The sequence below is a fragment of the Asterias rubens genome, chromosome 6, assembly GCF_902459465.1.
Source record: "Asterias rubens chromosome 6, eAstRub1.3, whole genome shotgun sequence".
Taxonomy (NCBI): Eukaryota; Metazoa; Echinodermata; class Asteroidea; order Forcipulatida; family Asteriidae; genus Asterias; species Asterias rubens.
In genome coordinates, this window is record NC_047067.1 from 8,549,374 (window position 1) to 8,570,704 (window position 21,331).

General features: G+C 38.1%; 1 protein-coding gene across 1 annotated transcript in view; it reads right to left on the bottom strand.

The window, feature by feature from the left end:
* The window catches only part of LOC117291773 (spondin-1-like), a 39,386-nt gene continuing 18,055 nt past the window's right edge, over positions 1–21,331 (bottom strand). Inside the window, exons 3-12 of the mRNA XM_033773677.1 lie at positions 13,601–13,734; positions 12,165–12,238; positions 10,610–10,753; positions 9,563–9,711; positions 7,391–7,639; positions 6,623–6,842; positions 4,892–5,167; positions 4,193–4,243; positions 2,671–2,844; positions 1–1,247 (exon numbers count right to left, since the gene is read on the bottom strand). Coding sequence (XP_033629568.1) covers positions 1,075–1,247; positions 2,671–2,844; positions 4,193–4,243; positions 4,892–5,167; positions 6,623–6,842; positions 7,391–7,639; positions 9,563–9,711; positions 10,610–10,753; positions 12,165–12,238; positions 13,601–13,734 — 1,644 coding nt within the window. The 3' untranslated portion in view covers positions 1–1,074. The remainder of the gene's footprint in view (positions 1,248–2,670; positions 2,845–4,192; positions 4,244–4,891; positions 5,168–6,622; positions 6,843–7,390; positions 7,640–9,562; positions 9,712–10,609; positions 10,754–12,164; positions 12,239–13,600; positions 13,735–21,331) is intronic.

Consider the following 21,331-nt stretch of genomic DNA (forward strand, 5'->3'; position numbering starts at 1 on the left):
CGTTGGTTCGAATCCCACACTAGTCAATTCTTTGTTCAACCCCCAAAATTGTGATAAATAATAATAATATGAATTTATAGAGCGCTATTGGTTTAAAGAGCACTGAGAAAAACAACAGAAATCAATACCAATAAGAGTCCCTTAATCTTTTTAAGAGATACGGCATTCCAGATTGAGATGGTAGGGTGTACCAAGTTGGAGAACCCAAAACAGAAAAACCATGAACCCTATAATCCTTGTAGGAGACCTTGTGGTCTGGGTGACTGGTTCAGTTGCAAATTTGAAGACCAAAGTAAACCTATACAAACTTTGGTAAAACAACAACTGATATTGATTAATAAAACCAGACTAATACTGAAATATGTTGAGCTCTACAAAGGTTCTATGTTTAAAAAAAAACATAACACTCTTGTATTTTAATATTAATGGTTAGGAAAAATGAACTTTATACAAAAGCTGCACAGTCTCTGTGCACAAAGCTCAATTAAACTCCCTTCTTTGTTGGTTATGCTGACATAACCTTAGATATAGCAGGGCCCAATGTCATAGAGCAGCTTACTGTACAAGTTTCCATTTCATTGCGCTGCTAACCAAGGCGAATAAAAAGGGCATATTAACCTCGGGTGCTTACTGTATGAAAATAAATGATGTAACATACATACAAAACCATAGTGAGCGCACAAGCTGTACGCCTAATTTCAATGCTTCCCTGTGAAATACACTTGCACTTAAGAAGATATTTTTGCTGCAGTTAGCACGAAAATTTGTTTACCGTCAATCAGCACTATGGAACTGACCCCAGTATCTTGAGAGACCCAATTTCGAATGACTGTGATTAAACACTCGACGGACGACGAACATGAAAGGAGTCTGCCTTATTTCCTTGCTAATACGCTTACGCTTAAGAAAATACTTCCGCTGCAGTTAGCACGAAAATTATGTTCACCGTAAAGCAGCGCTATGAAACTGGCCCCAGTATTTTGAGTGGCTGCGATTTAACACTCGACAGATGATCCACAGTTTACCGTAAAGCAGCACTATGAAACTGGCCCCAGTATTTTGAGTGGCCGTGATTTAACACTCGACGGACGATCCACAGACACGTTCCTCTCGCGTTGGTCCGCATTTCACGCCACCACCACGTGGCTTCTTCTTGATGCCTCGTACTCTCTGCTGTGTGCCGTCATTGCCGCAGGTGACACTGCAGGGGGTCCAGTCGTGCCAATCAGACATCATGCAGTCACGGACTGATCATGGCAAATGAAAAAAAACAGACAAAATTAGAACGAGTCAATTTGACGGCTTCTGTAGTTGACAGGTACACACTGCCATTAGTAAAAGTAGAACAAAATGTTGTAAAGATGGAAAATACAGAATAAAAGGGTAGAACAATAAAAGTTTTGCAAACTGTGTTCAATTAAGCGAATAATAATTTTTTAATAATAATAATAGTTATAACTATAACACTAACAATACACAGTTTTTATAAAGTGCTTTATCTATGCCTGACTAAAATCCTCCATTTGTTAAAGGCATCTGTAAGGATTTTATTATTGGTTTAGTCGCACCATCTTGCAGCTCAAAGGCTGAATGGCACAATGTTACAGTTAGTAACAAGGTCAATACAAATACATGGGAAATAAAGATATGAATAATCTAATAGACAGTCTGTACAAAAAGTATGACACTAAATTAGGCAGTCTATACAGATAGTAAAATGCTAATTAAACAGTCTGTACAATAATAAGCGCCATTACACAGTCCATACAAACAGTAAAATTTGAACAGAGAAACAATAACAATTGTGAAATGCACAAGCAATAATAAAAACATTATGAGTAAAAGATTCATCTTTATAAGCCTGTCATTCAACAAACCAGTTAGAACTAGAACAGGACAGTTATGAAATCATATAGTGGATCCCTTGCTTTTGTAAATTAGCATAACATAAAAAGCCTGTAAGCATAAAAACTTTCTGAGCACAACCAAATCTTGCTTGAACAAAAACTGGTGACCACCCAAAATGCCATAATGTTTTCATAATTGCAACTGGTGCCCACTCATTTTTTGCGCTTAGCAAAGAAATTTGCCAACCAGTATTATTTTCTGGTTTTATGGAAATGGGTTCAAAACAACGGAGTCCAGTAACAGCTGGGCCAGAAAGCAATTTTCTATGAATCCAAGCGCGTATTTATAAATAATGTATCTATTTCTGTCTAAATAAAGCAGACAGCATGTTTTGAGCCAGAATCCGACCTATGAAATTGGGCCCAGGATAGACGTTGCAAGCAAGTGTCATCTGGGTGCCTTACACATAGCAAAGCAAAGCAAAAACACAATTAGTAATTATCAGAATTAATAAGAAAAATTTTAAAATCAGTTTAAAATCAACACAAATTACAAATGAAAAATGACAAGCAAATATAGAAATATGCAATATTCTAAAATGCAAAGGTAAGTAAATGTCAAACAGACCAGCTGTGACCACTAATTAAAAAAATGTTTGTTAACAGAGATATGCACCAAAATGTTAACTCCTAAAGAAAAAATTTAAGAATTGAAAATCAGTGCTAAAAGAGACCTTGAGTGGATAATAAGAAACCACAAAAATGACATGTGTCTATAAAAATCATAAAAATGCCTTTCGAAAAAAATAAGTTCTCAGCTCACCACATGCTGCCTCCATGCACCTCTTCTTCTCCTTCTGTTGACCGCACGCTTGACCGCCGAACCGAGCCTTCTGCTTCACCCTTCGCTGCCTCTGCATGGTCCCCTTACCGCATGAACGAGAGCACTCCGACCAGTCACCCCACTCCGTCATCATACAGTCGATGGGCTGTCTCCCTGGTAACCAAAGAAAAAATTAACTCAAAGGAACTCAGGCCACTCTAGTCAAAAAGCAAGTGATTAAACCGTGACAACTTGACAAGAAAAAAACTTCCCGTATGGAGAAAAAAAAACGGTGGAACTTATTTGTTTAGGTATTTTAACTTAGCACTAGGAGCGACTTGATGATGATGATAACCATGACAACCACAAAAAAAGATTTAGGGCGGCTTATCAAATCCACTTTAGAGTCTACTGGAGTCCTAAGGCAATGCTCAGTACAGGAAGCCATGTACGTCTCAGAGGCTAGAAAGGAAAATCTCCAGGGCGGACATCAAATGAAAGGGGAATCAAACCTGAAAATAACTAATGGAATCCAATACAGGAATAATATCTATAAAGAAAACTTCAAATGAAAGACAGACAATAATAATAATCATATTCGAAGTCTTGTATAGTGCCGGTATCCGCCAATGCAGGCGCTCAACAGCTATATTTACAGGTGAAAAAAAACACAGTTCTGTTCTATTTTGAGGCATATTCATGTGGACCATTATATTTTACTTTTAAAACATCTATCTAACCATATGCATTATATAACAAACTGGTTCAACTGCTTTTCATATACCGACTCGCCTGATCCGAGGCAGTGTGCCTCTTGAATTTTAACTGGTTACTTGAAAATGCAATATCCCTTTTTAGTCGACTACACTGAGTTTGAGCCAAGTGACATTTCCCAGTACAAAGTACAAACTAGATGAGCTGGAAAATGTGGTAGATCCAAGCAACGAAGAGGAAACACAAGAGCAATGAGACGTGTAATTAAGAAAAGGTACGGAGGGTAAGAGACGATACTGCTACACTCAGATGTGAACATTGAGAGAAAAATAGAGAGAGGAAATGAATGGAGAGATAAATATAATCCTCCTGTATTTACATTCAATAAAAAAATACTTCTACATCTTGCTAAAGACCTTTTGTTTTTAAACAAAAGAGATTTTAATAAATTTCAAAATTTGTTAATTTAATACATGAGTTGACAATTAAATTCAATAAACAAATAAATAAAATATGAGCACATACTTTTGAGTTCTTGTTAATACAAATTTTCTTTTACATTCATACACGAATTACTTCAATTTGTTAAATCAGTTGAAACAAACAAGAAACAAACAAAACAATATTTAATTACAAAGTTTGAATATTATCAAGTTTTCTCTCAAAACTCTTGCCAAAATGTTCATTTTGCAAACACTTTGTTCACCCTTTCCAGTACCTAAAGTAAGACCAAACAGTCCCACCATAGTCGCAGAGTACTTTTTGTTGGGGAGAAAAGGACAAAAGCAGAGCATGCTGAAAAACCTACCTCCTCTTTTGGGTTTCATTGTAACTGGAGTTTCTTCATCTGGGTTTGGCACTATTTAATAAAAAGAAATAAAAACATCTATTGTCATCAAAATATAAAAGAAGCAAATAAAAAGAAGCAAATCTTTGGTTTCTTTCATAAATAAATTAATTGCCATTTCATAAAAGTAAACCATATTAGTATACACCTCATACATATTCATAATCAAGAGCAGAATTCTAACTGGTCCATTCACCATCATGCACCAGGTGCTATTTTTGCTTAACCAAGGACGCACCGGGGAAAATATGCATGCGTTAAGTAGACTGCCGCAAAAGTAACAGGGTACTAAGCATGCACTTTACAAAGCAATCGTGGAACTGTTGTACAAAACCCCAGCTAGCAACATATACGTGAAAATGTACAAGGTATAATCAAACATTGTTTATTTCTGGTGGACAGTCAAAATTAGCACCACTTGGTACTGAAAGTTGACAAACTAGTTTGCAGGGCCCAATGTCATAGAGCTGCACTAAGCACAACAAGCAGCCAAGCAATCCAAAATAATTATGCTTACCACAATAAGGTTACCAGCCAAAACATCCTGCACATTTTGTCTAAGGAACACAACCTTTGTAAGCACAATTGTTGTAAGCAATATTGTCTGCTTAAGCAGATCTATAAAACTGTTCCCCACTTAAATGCAATAAAGTTACTTACTGACTTTAGGAGGCATTGTAAAGACCTCATCCGGGATGGGTTTCTTCATCATGGGCGTGCTCATCATCACCGGCTTGGGTTGCATACCCTCCTTTGGGGGCATCATACCTTCTTTTGGAGGCATTGTCGCTTCATCTGGGGATGGCATACCCTCTTTTGGGGGCATCATACCTTCTTTTGGAGGCATCATACCCTCTTTTGGGGGCATCATACCCTCTTTGGGAGGCATCATTCCCTCTTTGGGTGGCATCATACCCTCTTTCGGGGGCATCCCACCTGCGGATTATCAAATTACAGAAAATTAGCACACAGAAAGTGAATTTAACGTGAGACTCCAAATATCCATATTTGACAATATGATTTATGGGTGATATAGAGACCACCTTCCTCCAGCTTATAAAATAAAAAATGTTTCCTTAGCACAGTCATAAAGTGCTTTTACCAGAAACAGTTTCCAGCTGAAATGCCACATCATTCATGTTTTTGCTACTGCTCTTTCGCAATTATTTGTTGCTTATTGAATAGAGTTTTAGTTTTATTTGGAACCTTAATGTAAAACATTGTGGGATTAAACACACTTGAATACAAAGTAATAATTACTTAAAACCTACAATACAAAATATTTAACTGCAGACATTTAACAAACAAATTGGGAAAACAAAACAGGCAAGGCAAAATGCACTAGCAACAAGAAAATACGTACAAACCAATGGAAAAGCAACTGGTATAAAAGTCTAAAAGCACAATGGGCATGGAATTTACAAATAGCAATTGTAATAAAATGAAAATTATCAGATGTCATTACTCATTCATTCATTTAAAGACACTGGACACTGTTGGTTATTGTCAAAGACCAGTTTTCTCACTTGGTGTATCTCAAAATATGCATAAAATAGCAAACCTGTGAAAATTTGAGCTTGATTGGTCGTCGGAGTTAAGAGATTACTATAAAAGAAAAAATCACCCTTGTCACACGAAGTTGTGTGCTTTCAGATACTTGATTTCGAGACCTCAAATTCTAAACTTGAGGTCTCGAAATCAAATTTGTGGAAAATTACTTCTTTCTCGAAAACTACGTCACTTCAGAGGGAGCCGTTTCTCACAATGTTTTGTACTACCAACCTCTCCCCATTACTTGTTACCAAGTAAGGTTTTATGCTGATAAATATTTTGAGTAATTACCAGCAGTGTCCACTGCCTTTAAAGGGTCATTAGGAATCACATTGCAACCAAATGGCTGAATAGGGTGATTAAAAAAGAACATACCAAATACATGACATGAAAACATATTAATAAAACAACATTCAACAAATAATAAAAAGAGAAATGCACAAACATGAATATATAATTTAATAAGTTACATTTGTTAAATATCCGACATAGGGAAAACAAATAGGGGAAAAAGGACATAGGAAAACAATCTAAAAAGTCTCTGCTCACAGAAACAGAAAGGAATGTCAGAAAAACTTCAAATGTCACAACCAAAGCGTTCTCATGGCTAGAAGGAAAGCATTACACTGCAGAAATAAATTACCACTGAAAACCACAAAGAATATATTTACAAAATAGGACAATATTTTTACAAAAAGAGTACTTATTACAAAAAGAGTAATAAAAGGAAACAAAATCTGAAGTAGAAAGAATATAATGCCTGGTATTAATACTGGATATATGCACCCTCATAGCTGAGATCCTCAGCATTTTGCCATACATGATAGTCTTTACAAGTACCTGTATTTGATGAGGAGTCGTGGCTAATGACGTCTTCAATATCGCAGACAACTTCTCCTAGGTCATCATACTGTCTCTTATCTGTCCTCTCTAGGACCAGAATGGCCAGGGGAGGAATCGGCCTGCCCATGGGATTGTAGAAGGCACCCATAGGGTTGGACGGGAAGGAACTCGTGATCGGATGTATAGGCTCTTTGGGTATAGTTGGAGCATTATCTGACTGTGGGAAAAAGAATACAAACATGTACAAAACATCTTATTCCTTAAGTACATATTAATGATTAGCAGGAACAAGCATGATGCTTCATGGAGGCAACAGAGACGATTGCCCTCCATGCTCCCGTCCCCCATCACTGCCTTGGTCAGAGCCCTGTAGAGTACATAATTCTACAGGCACTAAGCACAGCATTCCGCAGTAAGCACAGAATTCCACAGTAAGAACAGAATTCCGCAGTAAGCACAGAATTCCGCAGTAAGCACAGCATTCCACAGTAAGCACAAAATTCCACAGTAAGCACAGAATTCTGCAGTAAGCACAAAATCCGCAGTAAGCACAGAATTCTGCAGTCAGCACAGAATTTCACAGTAAGCACAGAATTCCGCAGTAAGCACAGAATTCCGCAGTAAGTGCAGAATTCCGCAGTAAGCAGCAAGCCATGAAAGTGGGCCCAGAAATAAGATTTTCATCCATTGTGGACTTAATGTTAACTTATTGTGAAAAACCTTATTTTTGATGGAAATAATAAAAGAGCAATCCAAACTCCTTACCCTGAAGGTGATTCCACTGTCCGTTCCTGCGTCCCACGGTCCCAAGTTGATCTCCTTGTATTGCAGCCAATCGCAATCCTCAGTGCATAAGTTGACACGGGACACCCCAACACACCAGTCTGGACTGGGGCCGATCATGGAGAGCATAGAAACCAGATTGTGGGTGCGGTTTGTGCTCAACACGGCCGACATGTTCCCGCGTGCCGGCCATAACCCTCGACTACGAATAACTGTCTTGATATTCCTGGTCTGTGACGTGGATAAAAATATATCTATTGGTTGTATCGTTACCCGGGTGTGATCCCTGGCTACACGGCAGTTTGCGGTTTAATGGCTTCTGACAGGCACCCCCGAACAAAGATATTGACAAAATTGGGAGACCACCAACATAGGGCTAGATAGCTCAGTTGGTATCGAGCGCCGGCACGTTAAACCGGAGGTCGTAGGTTCAAATCCCGCTCTAGTCAATTTTCTTTGTTCAATCCAAAATCATTTTAAAAAAATGTTCCCAGTCAGTTTCCCTTGTGGTTTATTATTTGATATCTGATATAAAAAAGTCGCATCCCCTTAAGGTGATCCCCTGTCTGCCGCTTCCCAGGTTGTATCGTTACCCGGGTGTGATCCCTGGCTACACGGCAGTTTGCGGTTTAATGGCTTCTGACAGGCACCCCCGAACAAAGATATTGACAAAATTGGGAGACCACCAACATAGGGCTAGATAGCTCAGTTGGTATCGAGCGCCGGCACGTTAAACCGGAGGTCGTAGGTTCAAATCCCGCTCTAGTCAATTTTCTTTGTTCAATCCAAAATCATTTAAAAAAAATGTTCCCAGTCAGTTTCCCTTGTGGTTTATTATTTGATATATATATATATATATATATAATGAATAGGGTAGATGGCCTTAGCTTTCGATCCAATCCGGACCTTCTTCAGAGGCATAAAACAAGTACAAACAAATACATATCCATTTATAGAAAAAGAGAGGGGGAAAGGGATTAAGGAAAGGATCCAGAAAGAAGCGGGAAAATAACAGCCAATCAAAGTTCCTATTTCAGAAACAATATTGGTGGCTAAGAACCAATGGGAGTGAAGTGGCGAGGACAAAGGATGTTTAGAATGAAAGGAAGGGTTACTGGACCATAAAAGTGGTAAAAGTATTGTTCGACAACAATGCAGGGAGACATGAAAGGGTAGGATTAGAGAGCAAGTTGCATCATGATGCAACTAACAATGGTCAATTAATAAGAATAGCAAGATCAGCAAGATCATATATATATATATATATATAAAAAAATAGAATTGTGGAAAATGGTCACAATACCACAAAGAAATACCACAATTAATCATCTGCACAAAAAATAAAATTAAGAAAAGCTTTGCCATTAATTCAAAAATTAATCCATAAACATCTCAACATAAGTTGAACTGGATTTTGAAAGGAAGCTCACTTTTGATTAGCTGTTCAACATCATTTCCAAATTCTTTACATTTCTAACAACTTACCTTTAAAGAACCTCCGGGGGATAAATTGTGCAAACTTCAAAATCCTTGAAATTTCATGCATGCCTCTCTTTTTAAAAATCACCTTGCTCTTGTTCCCAGGGCCCAATATCATAGAGCTGCTTAAAGGCAGTGGACACTATTGGTATTTTTTACTCAAAATAATTGTTAGCATACATGTACAACCTTACTTGGTGACAAGTAATGGGGAGAGGTTGATAGTATAAAACATTGTGAGAAACGGCTCCCTCTGAAGTGACACACTTTTCGAGAAAGAAGTAATTTTCTACGAATTTGATTTCGAGACCTCAGATTTAGAATCTGAGGTTCCAATTTCAACCATCTAAAAGCACACAACATTGTGAGACAAGGGTGTTTTTTCTTTCAGTATTCTCTCCCAACTTCAAAGATTAATTGAGCTCAAATTTTCACAGGTTTGTTATTTTATGTATATGTTGAGATAATAAAGTGAGAAGACTAGTCTTTGACAGTTACCAATAGTGTCCAGTGTTTTTAAGCACATAATATAGCTAACCCCAATCAAACGTAGCCGACTTGATTAAGACTGCCACCCTAAATACAATTCCAAATGTACCGATTGAGTCTGGTTTCCTGCTTATTTTCGTTTAAGCTTAAGGAAATTGGGCCATCAGATAAATCCCAATATCTCACCTGTGCCAGTAGTTCTCTCTCAAGGGTCGTTGGTGATCCCCACTCAGCGACTCTTTGAACTCCAAGGGAAGCATAACCCCCGTATTTCCAAATGGTATAGTCCTTTGTATGTGAGGCACCAATCAGATCAGACCAGTGATCCCCATGACCTTCACAAAGTAAAATGTGGGGGGAGTCCATTATCTATAGCATATTGTTTTTAGAGAACCATTCAAGAATGTCGTTGTTGTAATGTCTGAAATTCACACTGTACAGAAATATTTGGAGAGTGGATTAAACCTTTTGACCTCACTGGTACATTGGCAAGTTGCTCCAAAACGAACGATCTTACGCTTTGAAAACAAAGACCTCTCCATTTCAAAAAGTTTTTAAAGGGCACAATAAAACAATTAAAGACTAGTGTGCACAATTTTGTTTAAATTGGAAATGATCTCATGTTTTGTCTATAGCAGAGTATTTCTCAAAGTAAGGCCTATTCTCTTTCCAATTTAGTCTTTTGAGAATAAGGTGAAATGTCAAAGTGTGAGGCATTCTGACATTTTGCATGTGTCTTTTTAGTTGGTAAGTTTCCAGCAGCTAACTCTATCTTACAACTTTTTATAAAATCAAAAAACTATTTTGAAAAAATCAAATCGACAAGAAGGACAAAAAAAGTACAGATATGCTTCTCAAATTGCAATTTGTATTGAACAACAAAATACATATAATTTCATTTTATAATCATACAGAGATTCATTAATTGTATCTCTTAATGTTTTTTTGTAAATTTTAACATTTCTATTTTTTTTATGAATCTCTGTATTTTAAACTCAATTCAGCTTGTAGCTGCAATGTTTGAATGTGTTTTAATAAACCAATAATAATAATAATAATATTAATAATAATAATAATTTTTTGTTTACGTTGACTTAAATACATTAAGTGAAGATGATTCTCTAGTACAAGGAGGGAGATTATTCCATAGTTATTTCAAAGTAAAACATTCCATTTGTTTACCAAAAATTCAAAGACATTGTCGATTAATTTCTATTTATTTTTGAGACAAACCTCCAGGGAAATCTTTTGGGTGTGTATCTCGAGACCAGAGGCCACGGAAGCTCACTGTGTACTTGGCTGTGTCACAAGCGCAGCATGTAACGTCAGCTTCATCTTCAACGTTACCAGACTCGACAGAGTCCGACCCGGTACCATCTGTTTACGGACAAGTAAAGAGAGTAACATCAATATAAAACATTCATAAATACCTCAGACAGTTTTGCTATTCCTATTGGTGGAGAGCGCGTCACAGGGGGGTGTTTAAACAGTTGATAATAACCAGCTGGAATTGTTTATAACCGGTTGTTTTCGGATACTACGCGCTATTCTTAGTGCAAGACGTTTCTCAATACGGGCGATGTGGGCACTGTTGGTGAGTTGGCCGCAGTGGGCGCTGTTGGTGAGTTGGCCGCGCTATGTGTGAAAGGAATACGGAAAACGTCTTACACCAAGACTAACTACGCGCACCAATGCATATCCCCAAAATGGTTTTAAACGGCTGTTTAAGAAATCGTTGCTAGCCTTTTATTCCCTGAATAATACATAGTTCTTAAATAGTGCATTATTTTAACAACAACCATATCAATGTGAAATACATTAGTGCACTGGTCAATGGGCCAACAACATTCCTTAAATCTTTCTCAGTACAACCCAATCTGCTGCCGTGAGCTCAAAAGGGTTTTTCAAACAAAATATCAACTTTATACCCTTGCATGTACCCATTTATACCCCTGGCGTGCCTGGGTGGAGAGACAGGTCTTGCTCAAAGAAACACGTAACATTTTCTGTAATTTTGTGACATTGTTCCAAACGATTCTTCGTTAAACAACTCCCCAAATGTCACTGTGATGGTTGTTTTTCAAAGTATATCTAATTTTTCCAACTGCCTATGGAATACAATAATTTGAATTCTTCAAGCGGACACGGTAAAGAATTCTATTAAATATTCATATTCATATACAGGCATGACAATGGGTCCTTGAAAAATAGTGGGAATATTTAATTCAATACAAGGACTGACCTACATGTACACATGATACAGGCTCTAATATACATTTCAGGCTATGTAAAGGCAGTGGACACTATTGGTAATTACTCAAATTAATTATTAGCATAAAAGCTTACTTGGTAACAAGTAATGGGGTGCTGTTGGTAGTATAAAACATTGTGAGAAATGGCTCCCTCTGAAGTAACGTAGTTTTCGAGAAAGAAGTAGTTTTCCACGAATTTGATTTCGAGACCTCAGAATTAGATTTTGAGGTGACGAAATCAAGCATCTGGAAGCACAAAACCTTGTGTGACAAGGGTGTTTTTTTTCCCAGTAATATCTCGCAACCTCGACGACCAATTAAGCTCAAATTTTCACAGGTTTCTTATTTTATGCATATGTTGAGATACACCAAGTGAGAAGACTTTGACAATCACCAATAGTGTCCAGTGTCTTTAATGACAATTTTTTTAAATTTTTCCAAGGGCAAAAAATCAGAAAACAGACAATGTCGGTAAAAAAAATCATGCCTGATACTAATAAGACAAAAGTCAAAATAAAAACAAAGTCATTATGTACCATCTTCACACAGCCATAATGTCAAGCCTTGCTCGTCTTTGTACCAAATTTGTTTCTTCTGCACAGCCGCACCCCTGTAAGAGACAAAACAGACAGGCATTTAGAAAATGAACATGATTAAATTCTTTCAGTTGGAGTACAGAGCAATAAGCTTTCAAATTTTCCATACAGCATTGTGTGAGAAAGTACTATTGAGAAAGTACTTTCAAAGAAAACCACTTATGTTTTTGCTTAGAATTGTGTGCCTGTTACATGCACCAGGGGAGTAAAAAAAAAAACGCAATCATTGGATGAGAGCTATATTTTAAAGCCATTGGACCCTTTCGGTAAACAGTGTTGTCCAAGGCCCACACTTTGTGTACCACAACTTCTATATCAAATAACAAACCTGTGAAAATTTAGGCTCAATCGGTCATCGGAGTCGGGAGAAAACAACGGAAAAACCCACCCTTGTTTCCGCGCGTTTCACCGTGTCATGACATGTGTTTAATATAAATCCGTAATTCTCGTTAACGAGAATTTATATTGTTTTGCTGTTTTCTCAAAAAGTAAAGCATTTCATGGAATAATATTTCAAGAGAAGTCTTTCACAATTGCCTTCTGTAAACCCTGTAAGTTATTTGTAAATCTGTGAACTTTTATTTTTTTTTTCTGAACCGAAAGGGTCCAATGGCTTTAAGAACAAGAAAAATCTTGAACAAATAATGTCCATTTCTAAGTAAGGGGGGTGTTTGATAAAGGCATTCCAATCGGATGGCTTAAAAATATTTCTTTCAAGCCCTTTCACACTTTGATCGCTTTACCCCCAGTAAGCCTCGGCAAATGACCACACCCGAGGAATTGCCACTCCTGCTCAGCAGCTGATTATGCCATGGTGTAAGTCCACTTGTGCAACCTTTATGGCCTAAGTTATGCCACTAATTTATCGGTACAGTCGATTTCACACAAGTACACCACGTCTGAAAGTTGCGCCACAAAAATGGCGCAACTTACTTATATCATGGAGGCCCTGACCTCCATGATGCACTACTTTCGTGAAAGGGGTGAGCTTAAAACTGCAACCAGAACCCTGTGGAATAGGGACACAGTGTAAACGTGCGCCAAGGTAACCATGATAACAATAACAACAATAATAAGACTTGTAATGCGCACATATCCACCCTGCTAGGTGTTCAAGGCGCAGTAAAATAAAAAATAAAAAAATAAAAACACACAACAAACAAAGAAAAACAGACACAACAAAATTAGTCCTTGAAAACCTGTGACCATAAGATAAGTTTTGAGAAGAGATTTGAATGTTGTGGTACCATGGGGTAAACAAAGTTGTGGGGCTCCTCCTTGGCTGCATTCGCCAGGGATAAGAGATTTAGTGGCAAACCAGGTTCGTGAAATTGAAACCTGGCACTACTTGGAAGTTTCTAGATCCGTGGCCTTACCTGAAGTTGACGCAGCCAGTGCCAGCTGGTGGAGCGATCCATCTGAAGGTGACAGACGTCTTGGAGACTTTGGAGCCTTGCATGAGAACATGAGGACAATCTTGCGCCGTCTGAGTCAGACGATCATCAATAATCTATGGTAGAAAGAAAACACCACCAGATTAATACCAATTAAAAAATAAATCATCTGCAGTTCTACTTAGGGTGATTGATTGTTTTTTGTCAACGTTAATGCTTATTTACATGTATCATAGGCAAACATTATTTAAAAAGTTACTCTCAATGTATTTTCACAAGAATACTGAATCCATCCTTGCTTAGCAAAATGACAGGAGGGGCAAATTTCATCAAGCCTGTAGGCACAAAAACCTGCTAAGTCAAGGAAAATCTTGCTTAGCAAAAACAGGTTACCAGCCAAAGGGGCTGTCTTCGGTTAAACTAAAAGTAAATGGCAAATAAAATCTTAAGCAATGAGTCCTGGCGTGGATTTCACAAAGGTAGTCCTAACTTAGGACTAGTCCTAGGCAATGCTAAGAGATAGGACCAGTCCTAAGTTAGGATGAGTTACTGGTCCTAACTTAGGACCAGTCCTATCTCTTAGCATTGCCTAGGACTAGTCCTAAGTTAGGACTACCTTTGTGAAATCCACCCCTGCTACTAAACTTCAAGGTCTTTAAGGCCATGGGCTTCAAGGCACTGGACACGTCTTAACGTTTGGTTATTGTCAAAGACCAGTATTCTCACTTAGTGTATCCCAATATATGCATAAAATAACGAACCTGTATAAATTTGGGCTTGAGTCATTGATTTTGCAAGAGAATGGAGAAAGAAAAAACACCCTTGTTGCATTACTTTGAGCATACTGTTTGTGCTTTCAGATGCATAATAAAAGGCTCCAGCTAACGTCTTTTAATATTTGAGTGAGAATTACTTCTTTCTCAAAAACTACGTTATTTCAGAGGGAGCTGTTTCTCACAATGTTTTATACTATCAACAGCTCTCTAAGTTTTTATGCTAACAACTATTTATTATTTTGAGTAATTATACCGTTAGTGTCCAGTGCCTTTGATCAATCCATTTTCACAATTCCCCTGCCTTCCTCATCCAACCCAACACCCCCCCCCCCTTCAACCACACAGCACCCCTTCTGATTCAACAAACAGGTGCGCACAGTTTAAAAATGTCAACCCTTTTATCACAAGCCTTGCTGTAATAAGATGAAGGGCATATACAGAGAGAGAGGTTATAGTAACATCACCACCTGAGTGTGAAAGGCACATAGCTAGACAATAAAGGGTAGACCATGAAGGTATACCATGGGTAGACCATAGAGCAAGGATGGGATGGGTAGACCATGGACCTTGCTCTATGGGTAGACCAACAAATATGCAGCGCAATACCCATCTATCAGGGCCAAATTGCTTGGCTCTGCGTACTGAAAGCAAAGAATCAGGACTAACAGGGAATTCCGCGCTGAAGTCAAGCAGGCCTGTATGCTTCGTTTTTGAAAGGGCAAGGGCACCAGGGCTATGGTAAAAGGACACCCTATGACTATGAGGAAATTGTAAATATTTACTGGATCATTTCAAGGGCACCAAGGCAATGCAGGGAGCATGGAGTTAATCGCATCCGCTGTCATTCTTTCTAGGCATTCTTCGCTTACATTGCTAGTGCAAAAATTTGTTGCTTGCACAATAAGCGGAGGTTGGTGATCGTAACTGCGAATTCGGCAGTAAGCGCAGCCATGAAATTGACCCAGGAGTGCAGAAATTCACTTTGGCACAGTAGCGGAGATTTGGTGACCGTAAGCGCAGAATTCGGCGGTAAGCAGCGCCATGAAATTGGGCCAAGGAGTGTGGGATGTTCACCTCATCCAGGAAAGAAGTGACCCTATTGACTGTGAGGAGAAATGGTGCTGATTGACATCGTCAAACACTTGCCCCATTACTTTGGCCAATTCCTATGGGAGGGCATGTGCAGCTGTCTTCACAATCTGTCTTCTTATTTTTAATCAGGGGAAAACCAAACCATTTATAACAAATGTGGTCCTGGAAATAGAGTGCATAGTCTGTGGGTATCGTTCATTCCTGTTTTAAATTTCAAATGACCTTTGACTACAGGTAGAAATCGGACTTTGATTTGGGGGGGGGGGGGACTTTTGCATTTTGTTTTAACTAATCAATATTTTTTGAAAGTTTCTTTGTCATAATTTTTTTAATAATTATTATTTTTTGAATGTATTTCTTAATTTGGACTCATAAAGCTAACAAGGTTTGTTCAATATTTTTGTCATTTGAACTGCTATACAAAAACAAAATGTTACTTTACTAAGCTTCAACACTTCAGCTCTTGCTAAATCCTGTATTTTTTTTGTTTTTAAATAAACTCTTTAAATAAGGGAATCAATGTGTGGTGAAGAGGTTTTCAACTAGTGGTTTAATCCAACGAGGCCTGGTTCTTGAAGTCGTGGTAAATTATAAAGAACCAGGCCTCGGCGGGTTTAAACCACTAGTTGAAAACCGATTCAACACACTTTGATTCCCATTCATAAATACCTTTTCGGTCAAAAACATCATCACTTTAAAAAAGTTAAATAAATGCAAAAATTATAATTGTTAAATGATTTCTTTCAACACAACACCCCTCCAGCTATGAAATGGCAAAGCCCTCCGCCGCCCTCGGGGTAAACAACTCCTTATAAGGGAATGCTGTGCGCGTCGCGCGTATCCCGTGAGTGGCACAACTGTTTCAGCTGTTGCTCTTGACCAATAGGAATGAAGAAACTGTCTAATAAGAACAGGTGCAAGGTCGCGTGTCACGTTCATGAATTAACACTTTTTACCGGTCATAAACAAAAATTTATACGCACCCACGTGACGCGCTCTCCACCAATAGAAATAGCGAAACTGTCTTCAGGAGGTATTTATGAATAAGTTTGAATGTAAAATTCTTAAATGTGTCATGTGTTTTAATGTGTCTGGGTTTGGGGTTTTTTTTGGGGGGGGTGGTTGGTTTTTTTTTTTTTTTACATTAACTTTCTGTTAAATAAACTATGCATGTTTTAATTGTTTATTTACATATTTATTTATTTATTTATTTATTTTAGCCAGCCTAATCTTTCGCCAGCAGAAAATATTTATAATTCATGCTAACATCCCAAAAGCAGTTTTCACAACCAGAGGAAAAAACCCAAACATTCTCCAGCATGTGAATGTTTTACAAGTTTCCCAACTCATCCAGTATTTTTGATTTCCGAAAGTAAACATAGTCCACAGTTTCCATCGCTTGCAAACACAAACCCTTGCAAATGTCTCTTTCTGTATGCAATTAATCAGAGAGAGATGACTGCGTCTCACATGATTAAGCAAATTCTTATTTCCCCAGGGTGGACGAGTACCCCCCATTCTACATCCAGACTTGTTTGGACAGGGAAAACTGAAGTTACACACCAAGCATTAGCAACACAAACACATCCAAAGCCCCAGGAGGTGGCGAACAATGCTGACAATCTATCCTCCAGTGGATACACAAAGAATCTATGGTATTGTAGATGTAAATTGAGCTTGATGGTGAAAGACCGAAAGCCTGTCTGAGCACATATCATCAGGAATTTCACGCTTTAATTTCATCATGCTGTTACAAATCAGCCTACTTTTTTTCTTTCTCTCTTGTTTTCTTTTTCGACTCGTCATACATTTCATCTGTTATTTCATCTCACCTCACTAAATCAAGGAAAACATGATGACAATTGACACTGGCAGCCACATAACTTGTCTGTACATTCAACCAACATACATGTATCAACACCTGCAATCAAACATAAAGTCTCAATTTGTCAAAGTTTTATGGATTTCGGATCATATTATGATTTGTATTCGGTGACTTGATTGTCAATTTCCACGCTGAAACCCTCGCTGAGTCTGGGGAAGATTAAATCGGCACAATTTTCAGACCATGTACAGTACTGGTAAAGCATTTGTGTTGATTACAGCACACCATGTAACCTCTTAAAATGAAAATTCAAAAATTTGCAGCTCATGCAGGTGATCCCTCTACTGTCGCTTCCCGGGGAGTATCGTCAACTTGGGTGTGATCCCTTCCGTCGATTTCACCAAACTCTTCCTAACTTAGGACTAATCTTAGGACGAGTTAATTTCCGTATATCCATAGACATTAGGAGGCATTGAAACCATCGTTAGGACGAGTTACCCGTCCTTTAACTCATCCGAATTCGAGGTAGGATTAATCCTAGTCTTTGTGAAATCATTGGCTGGGTTATACAGCAGTTACATGTAAATGCTGAATGGCTTCTGACTGGCACCCCAAACAAAGACTTTGACCCAAGAAAAAGTAGGGAGACCACCAACATTTGGGCCAGATATCTCAGTTGATGGGGAGCATCGGTCATTAATCCCGGGGTTACAGGTTCAAGTCTTGGCATAGTCTTAACTCAAGAAGGCAACGAAGGCGATTGCCTCCATGCCCTCTGGCCATTGCCTTGGTGCCCTTAAAATGCTTCAGTAGAATCTTACAATTTCCTCAGAGGGTGCCCTTTACTTAGGAGAAAATGTCTTGGTGCCCTTGCCCTTCTAAAACGAAGCATACAGGCCAGAGACTTTTTGGCTTTGTTCACAAAAATCAAGTTTGGGAAGTCAGCTTTGAAAACTTGGGTACATGCCTTGACTGCAGTAAAAATAATTATAGAAGAAATATACAGTAAAGTGGAAGAAACTATGTTTTTAAACAGGGCACTGCTTCACTTTTAAACAAGTAAGCGTTTGCTGTTATTATTTCAACAAAATATACTATGGGAGCCACTCGATTTTCAATTTTGTAGGTGTACAGAACGCCAAACCTGTTCTCAATTTACGAAAATTGTTAACATTCTATACATTTCCAATTTGTGAGCTACAGTAAAACCCTGCTACCCATGACTCTGTGATTAGGTCCTTCCATTTCCCAACTCTACAAATAAATTATTTTCAATAACACTGTGTAACAGAGAGTAGCTCACAAAATTGCTTCGCTGCATCAATAATTAACACCGTATCGCATTTCCCCACACACTCAACACGTCATTACTCGCTCCAAATCTCACGGCATCAGTATAAAGCCATGACAATGTGAGAAGAGATTGTTCACGACCGTTTGTGTGTCTTTTTTTCTCCTACAGTCTCCTACAGTCTTGACAGATTGAGTTCAGGGTCTTATAGGAATGCAACGAATGAAAGATTTATAACTTACCCCAGAAAAGAAACATACATAATTGAATGATTCCGGAGTGGTTTATACCCACACCCTATTTGATTTAAATGTCATTTTGATTTCAATACGCAATGTTTTTAAATGTAAAAGTGTGGCTAAATTCCACCTATTTTTTATTTTCCGATTTGCAATAAAATTATTTGAAAAGTGAAATTGTGGCTTAATTAATAGTGTTCTACTCACAGTCTCCTTTTTTTATTTCAATTAGTAATTTTTGTAAACTGAAAATTGTTGAAAATTCAGCCATTGTGCTACGAGGACAGTTTTTTAATAAACCATTTTATCTATCAGTTCTACACTTTGAGTTTAGCGTGTAACCTAAAAAATAACGCAACATTATCTGATCATATTATCTGTCTATCTTAAAAACATGATCTGAAGTCAGCTACAACTTGTAAGCAATTTTGTTCTTCTTTAAAAGCAGCTCTTTGAAATTGGGCCAAGGTATTAAGATGAACACTTTGAACTCTAACGCTTTTCCATCAAATTTTGAAAAACCAATCTGCAGATCTTCCTTGTTTAAACATTAAACACTTTGTGTACAAACACATGTCTGAACCAATTCCTTTTATATAAACCCAATCTAAGACCAATTAAGAACTCACTCCCCGGTAGTAAAGTTGATAACGAGAAGTCCCCTCGATCCACTTAAGCAAAAGTAGTAGTCCCAGCCAATTTCCTACCTTCCGTAGTAGTTAAACAGCAGGACAGTTCTTTTCAGAACTGAGAAGTCATCCGTCTGAAAGATCTACTGCGCCATAGTAGAATATTTTATGCAAGACCGTTCTCAAAAGAACATTATCTACCCAGCAAGTAGATACACAATTGGTGTTATCGCAAACCTACATGTACATGTAATATATATTGATACCTTACCATGCAATGCCTCAAATCCCATAAAACCAATCTAAATTGTAATTTTTCAAATTCATCTGACACCGTATGCAATTTCTAAGCACTGCCTAACACTGAACTGAATTTCTCAGATTGCGAACTAAATTCCGCACCCAATACCCTTGGCGGATTACAGCCTTATGATTCTGAGAACCCAAAAATGTCTGTAGGGACTCCCGCTGAACCATAAGGCTACTACTTTTTCAGTCCTGCTTTTCTAATCCCCCACTGAGTGACTTTGTGACACTTTGGGGTAGACACTTGCAAATCACCCTTTTTAATACGGCGCTCATGAAATGGTAGATGATGTACATGTGTGTGTAACCATGGAGGAAGGACTCAAATGTACAGTATGTATGAGGTGATGGTCACACGTCCTTCTTTCAGATTGTAATCTGGCATCCTAATGAATAAACCATAATAAACTTAAGGCAGTCTGGTTCATTTAACTCTTCATTCGTGCACACTTCAAACCCCATCAATTTTTTCCACATTTACTATCTACCACAATGCGAATAACAGCTCTAATTTCATACGGAAAGGTTTTTCGGTAACACCATGTTATGACTGTCTCTAATGAGTTAAGCCCGGTTCATACTTCCTGCGAATGCGAAGCGAATTTGACGTGAATGGGACGTCACACCCTCCTTTCGCAGCAATTATTCGCAAGGGAGTAGAGCAGAGTTCAACTGCTTCGAATTGTTCGTTGCAAATTTGTGACGTCAAGATTCGCATTCGCAGGAAGTATGAACCGGGCTTAAGGGTGGTGCTGAAAAAAACATTAGTTTCAACTCGCCGTTTCGATCAGTATGCTCTGATCTTCTTCTGGAGAAAAAAAATATATAATTTTGGTTCTATCATTAGCACCAGACCAGGCCTGAAACTTCACGGAGGCAACAAAGGCAACTGCCTCAATGCCCCCTTGTCATTGCCTAGGTGCCCTTGAAATGCTCCAGTAGAAGTTTAACTTTTCCTCAAAGGGTGCCCTCTTTAAGGAGAAAATGCCTTGGTGCCCTTGCCCTTTCAAAAATGAAGCATACAGCCCTGCCATACTATTATTGCTTCCGGCCTCGGTTTGGTGTTATTGAACTACATGTACATGGTAGACCAGAAAGATGGCCTATAGCTACGTATGGTCCATTACAATCTAGGACCATTTCCATTATAAAAGCTGTTTAAAGATACTGGACACTATTGGTAATTGTCAAAGACCAGTCTTCTCATATGGTGGATCTCAACATATGCATAAAATAACAAACCTGTAAAAATTTGAGCTCAATTGGTTGTCGAAGTTGCAAGATAATAATGAAAGAAAAAAAAACCTTGTTACACGAAGTCGGGTGCTTTCAGATGCTTGATTTCAAGACCTGAAATTCTTATATCTGAGGTCTCGAAATCAATTTTGTGGAAAATTACTTCTTTCTCGAAAACTACGTTACTTCAGAGGGAGCCGTTGTTTACAATGTTTTATACTATCAACAGCTCTCCATTACTCGTAACCAAGTAATTTTTGATGCTAAAAATTGTTTTGAGTAATAACCAATAGTGTCCACTGCCTTTAACAGAAAATAC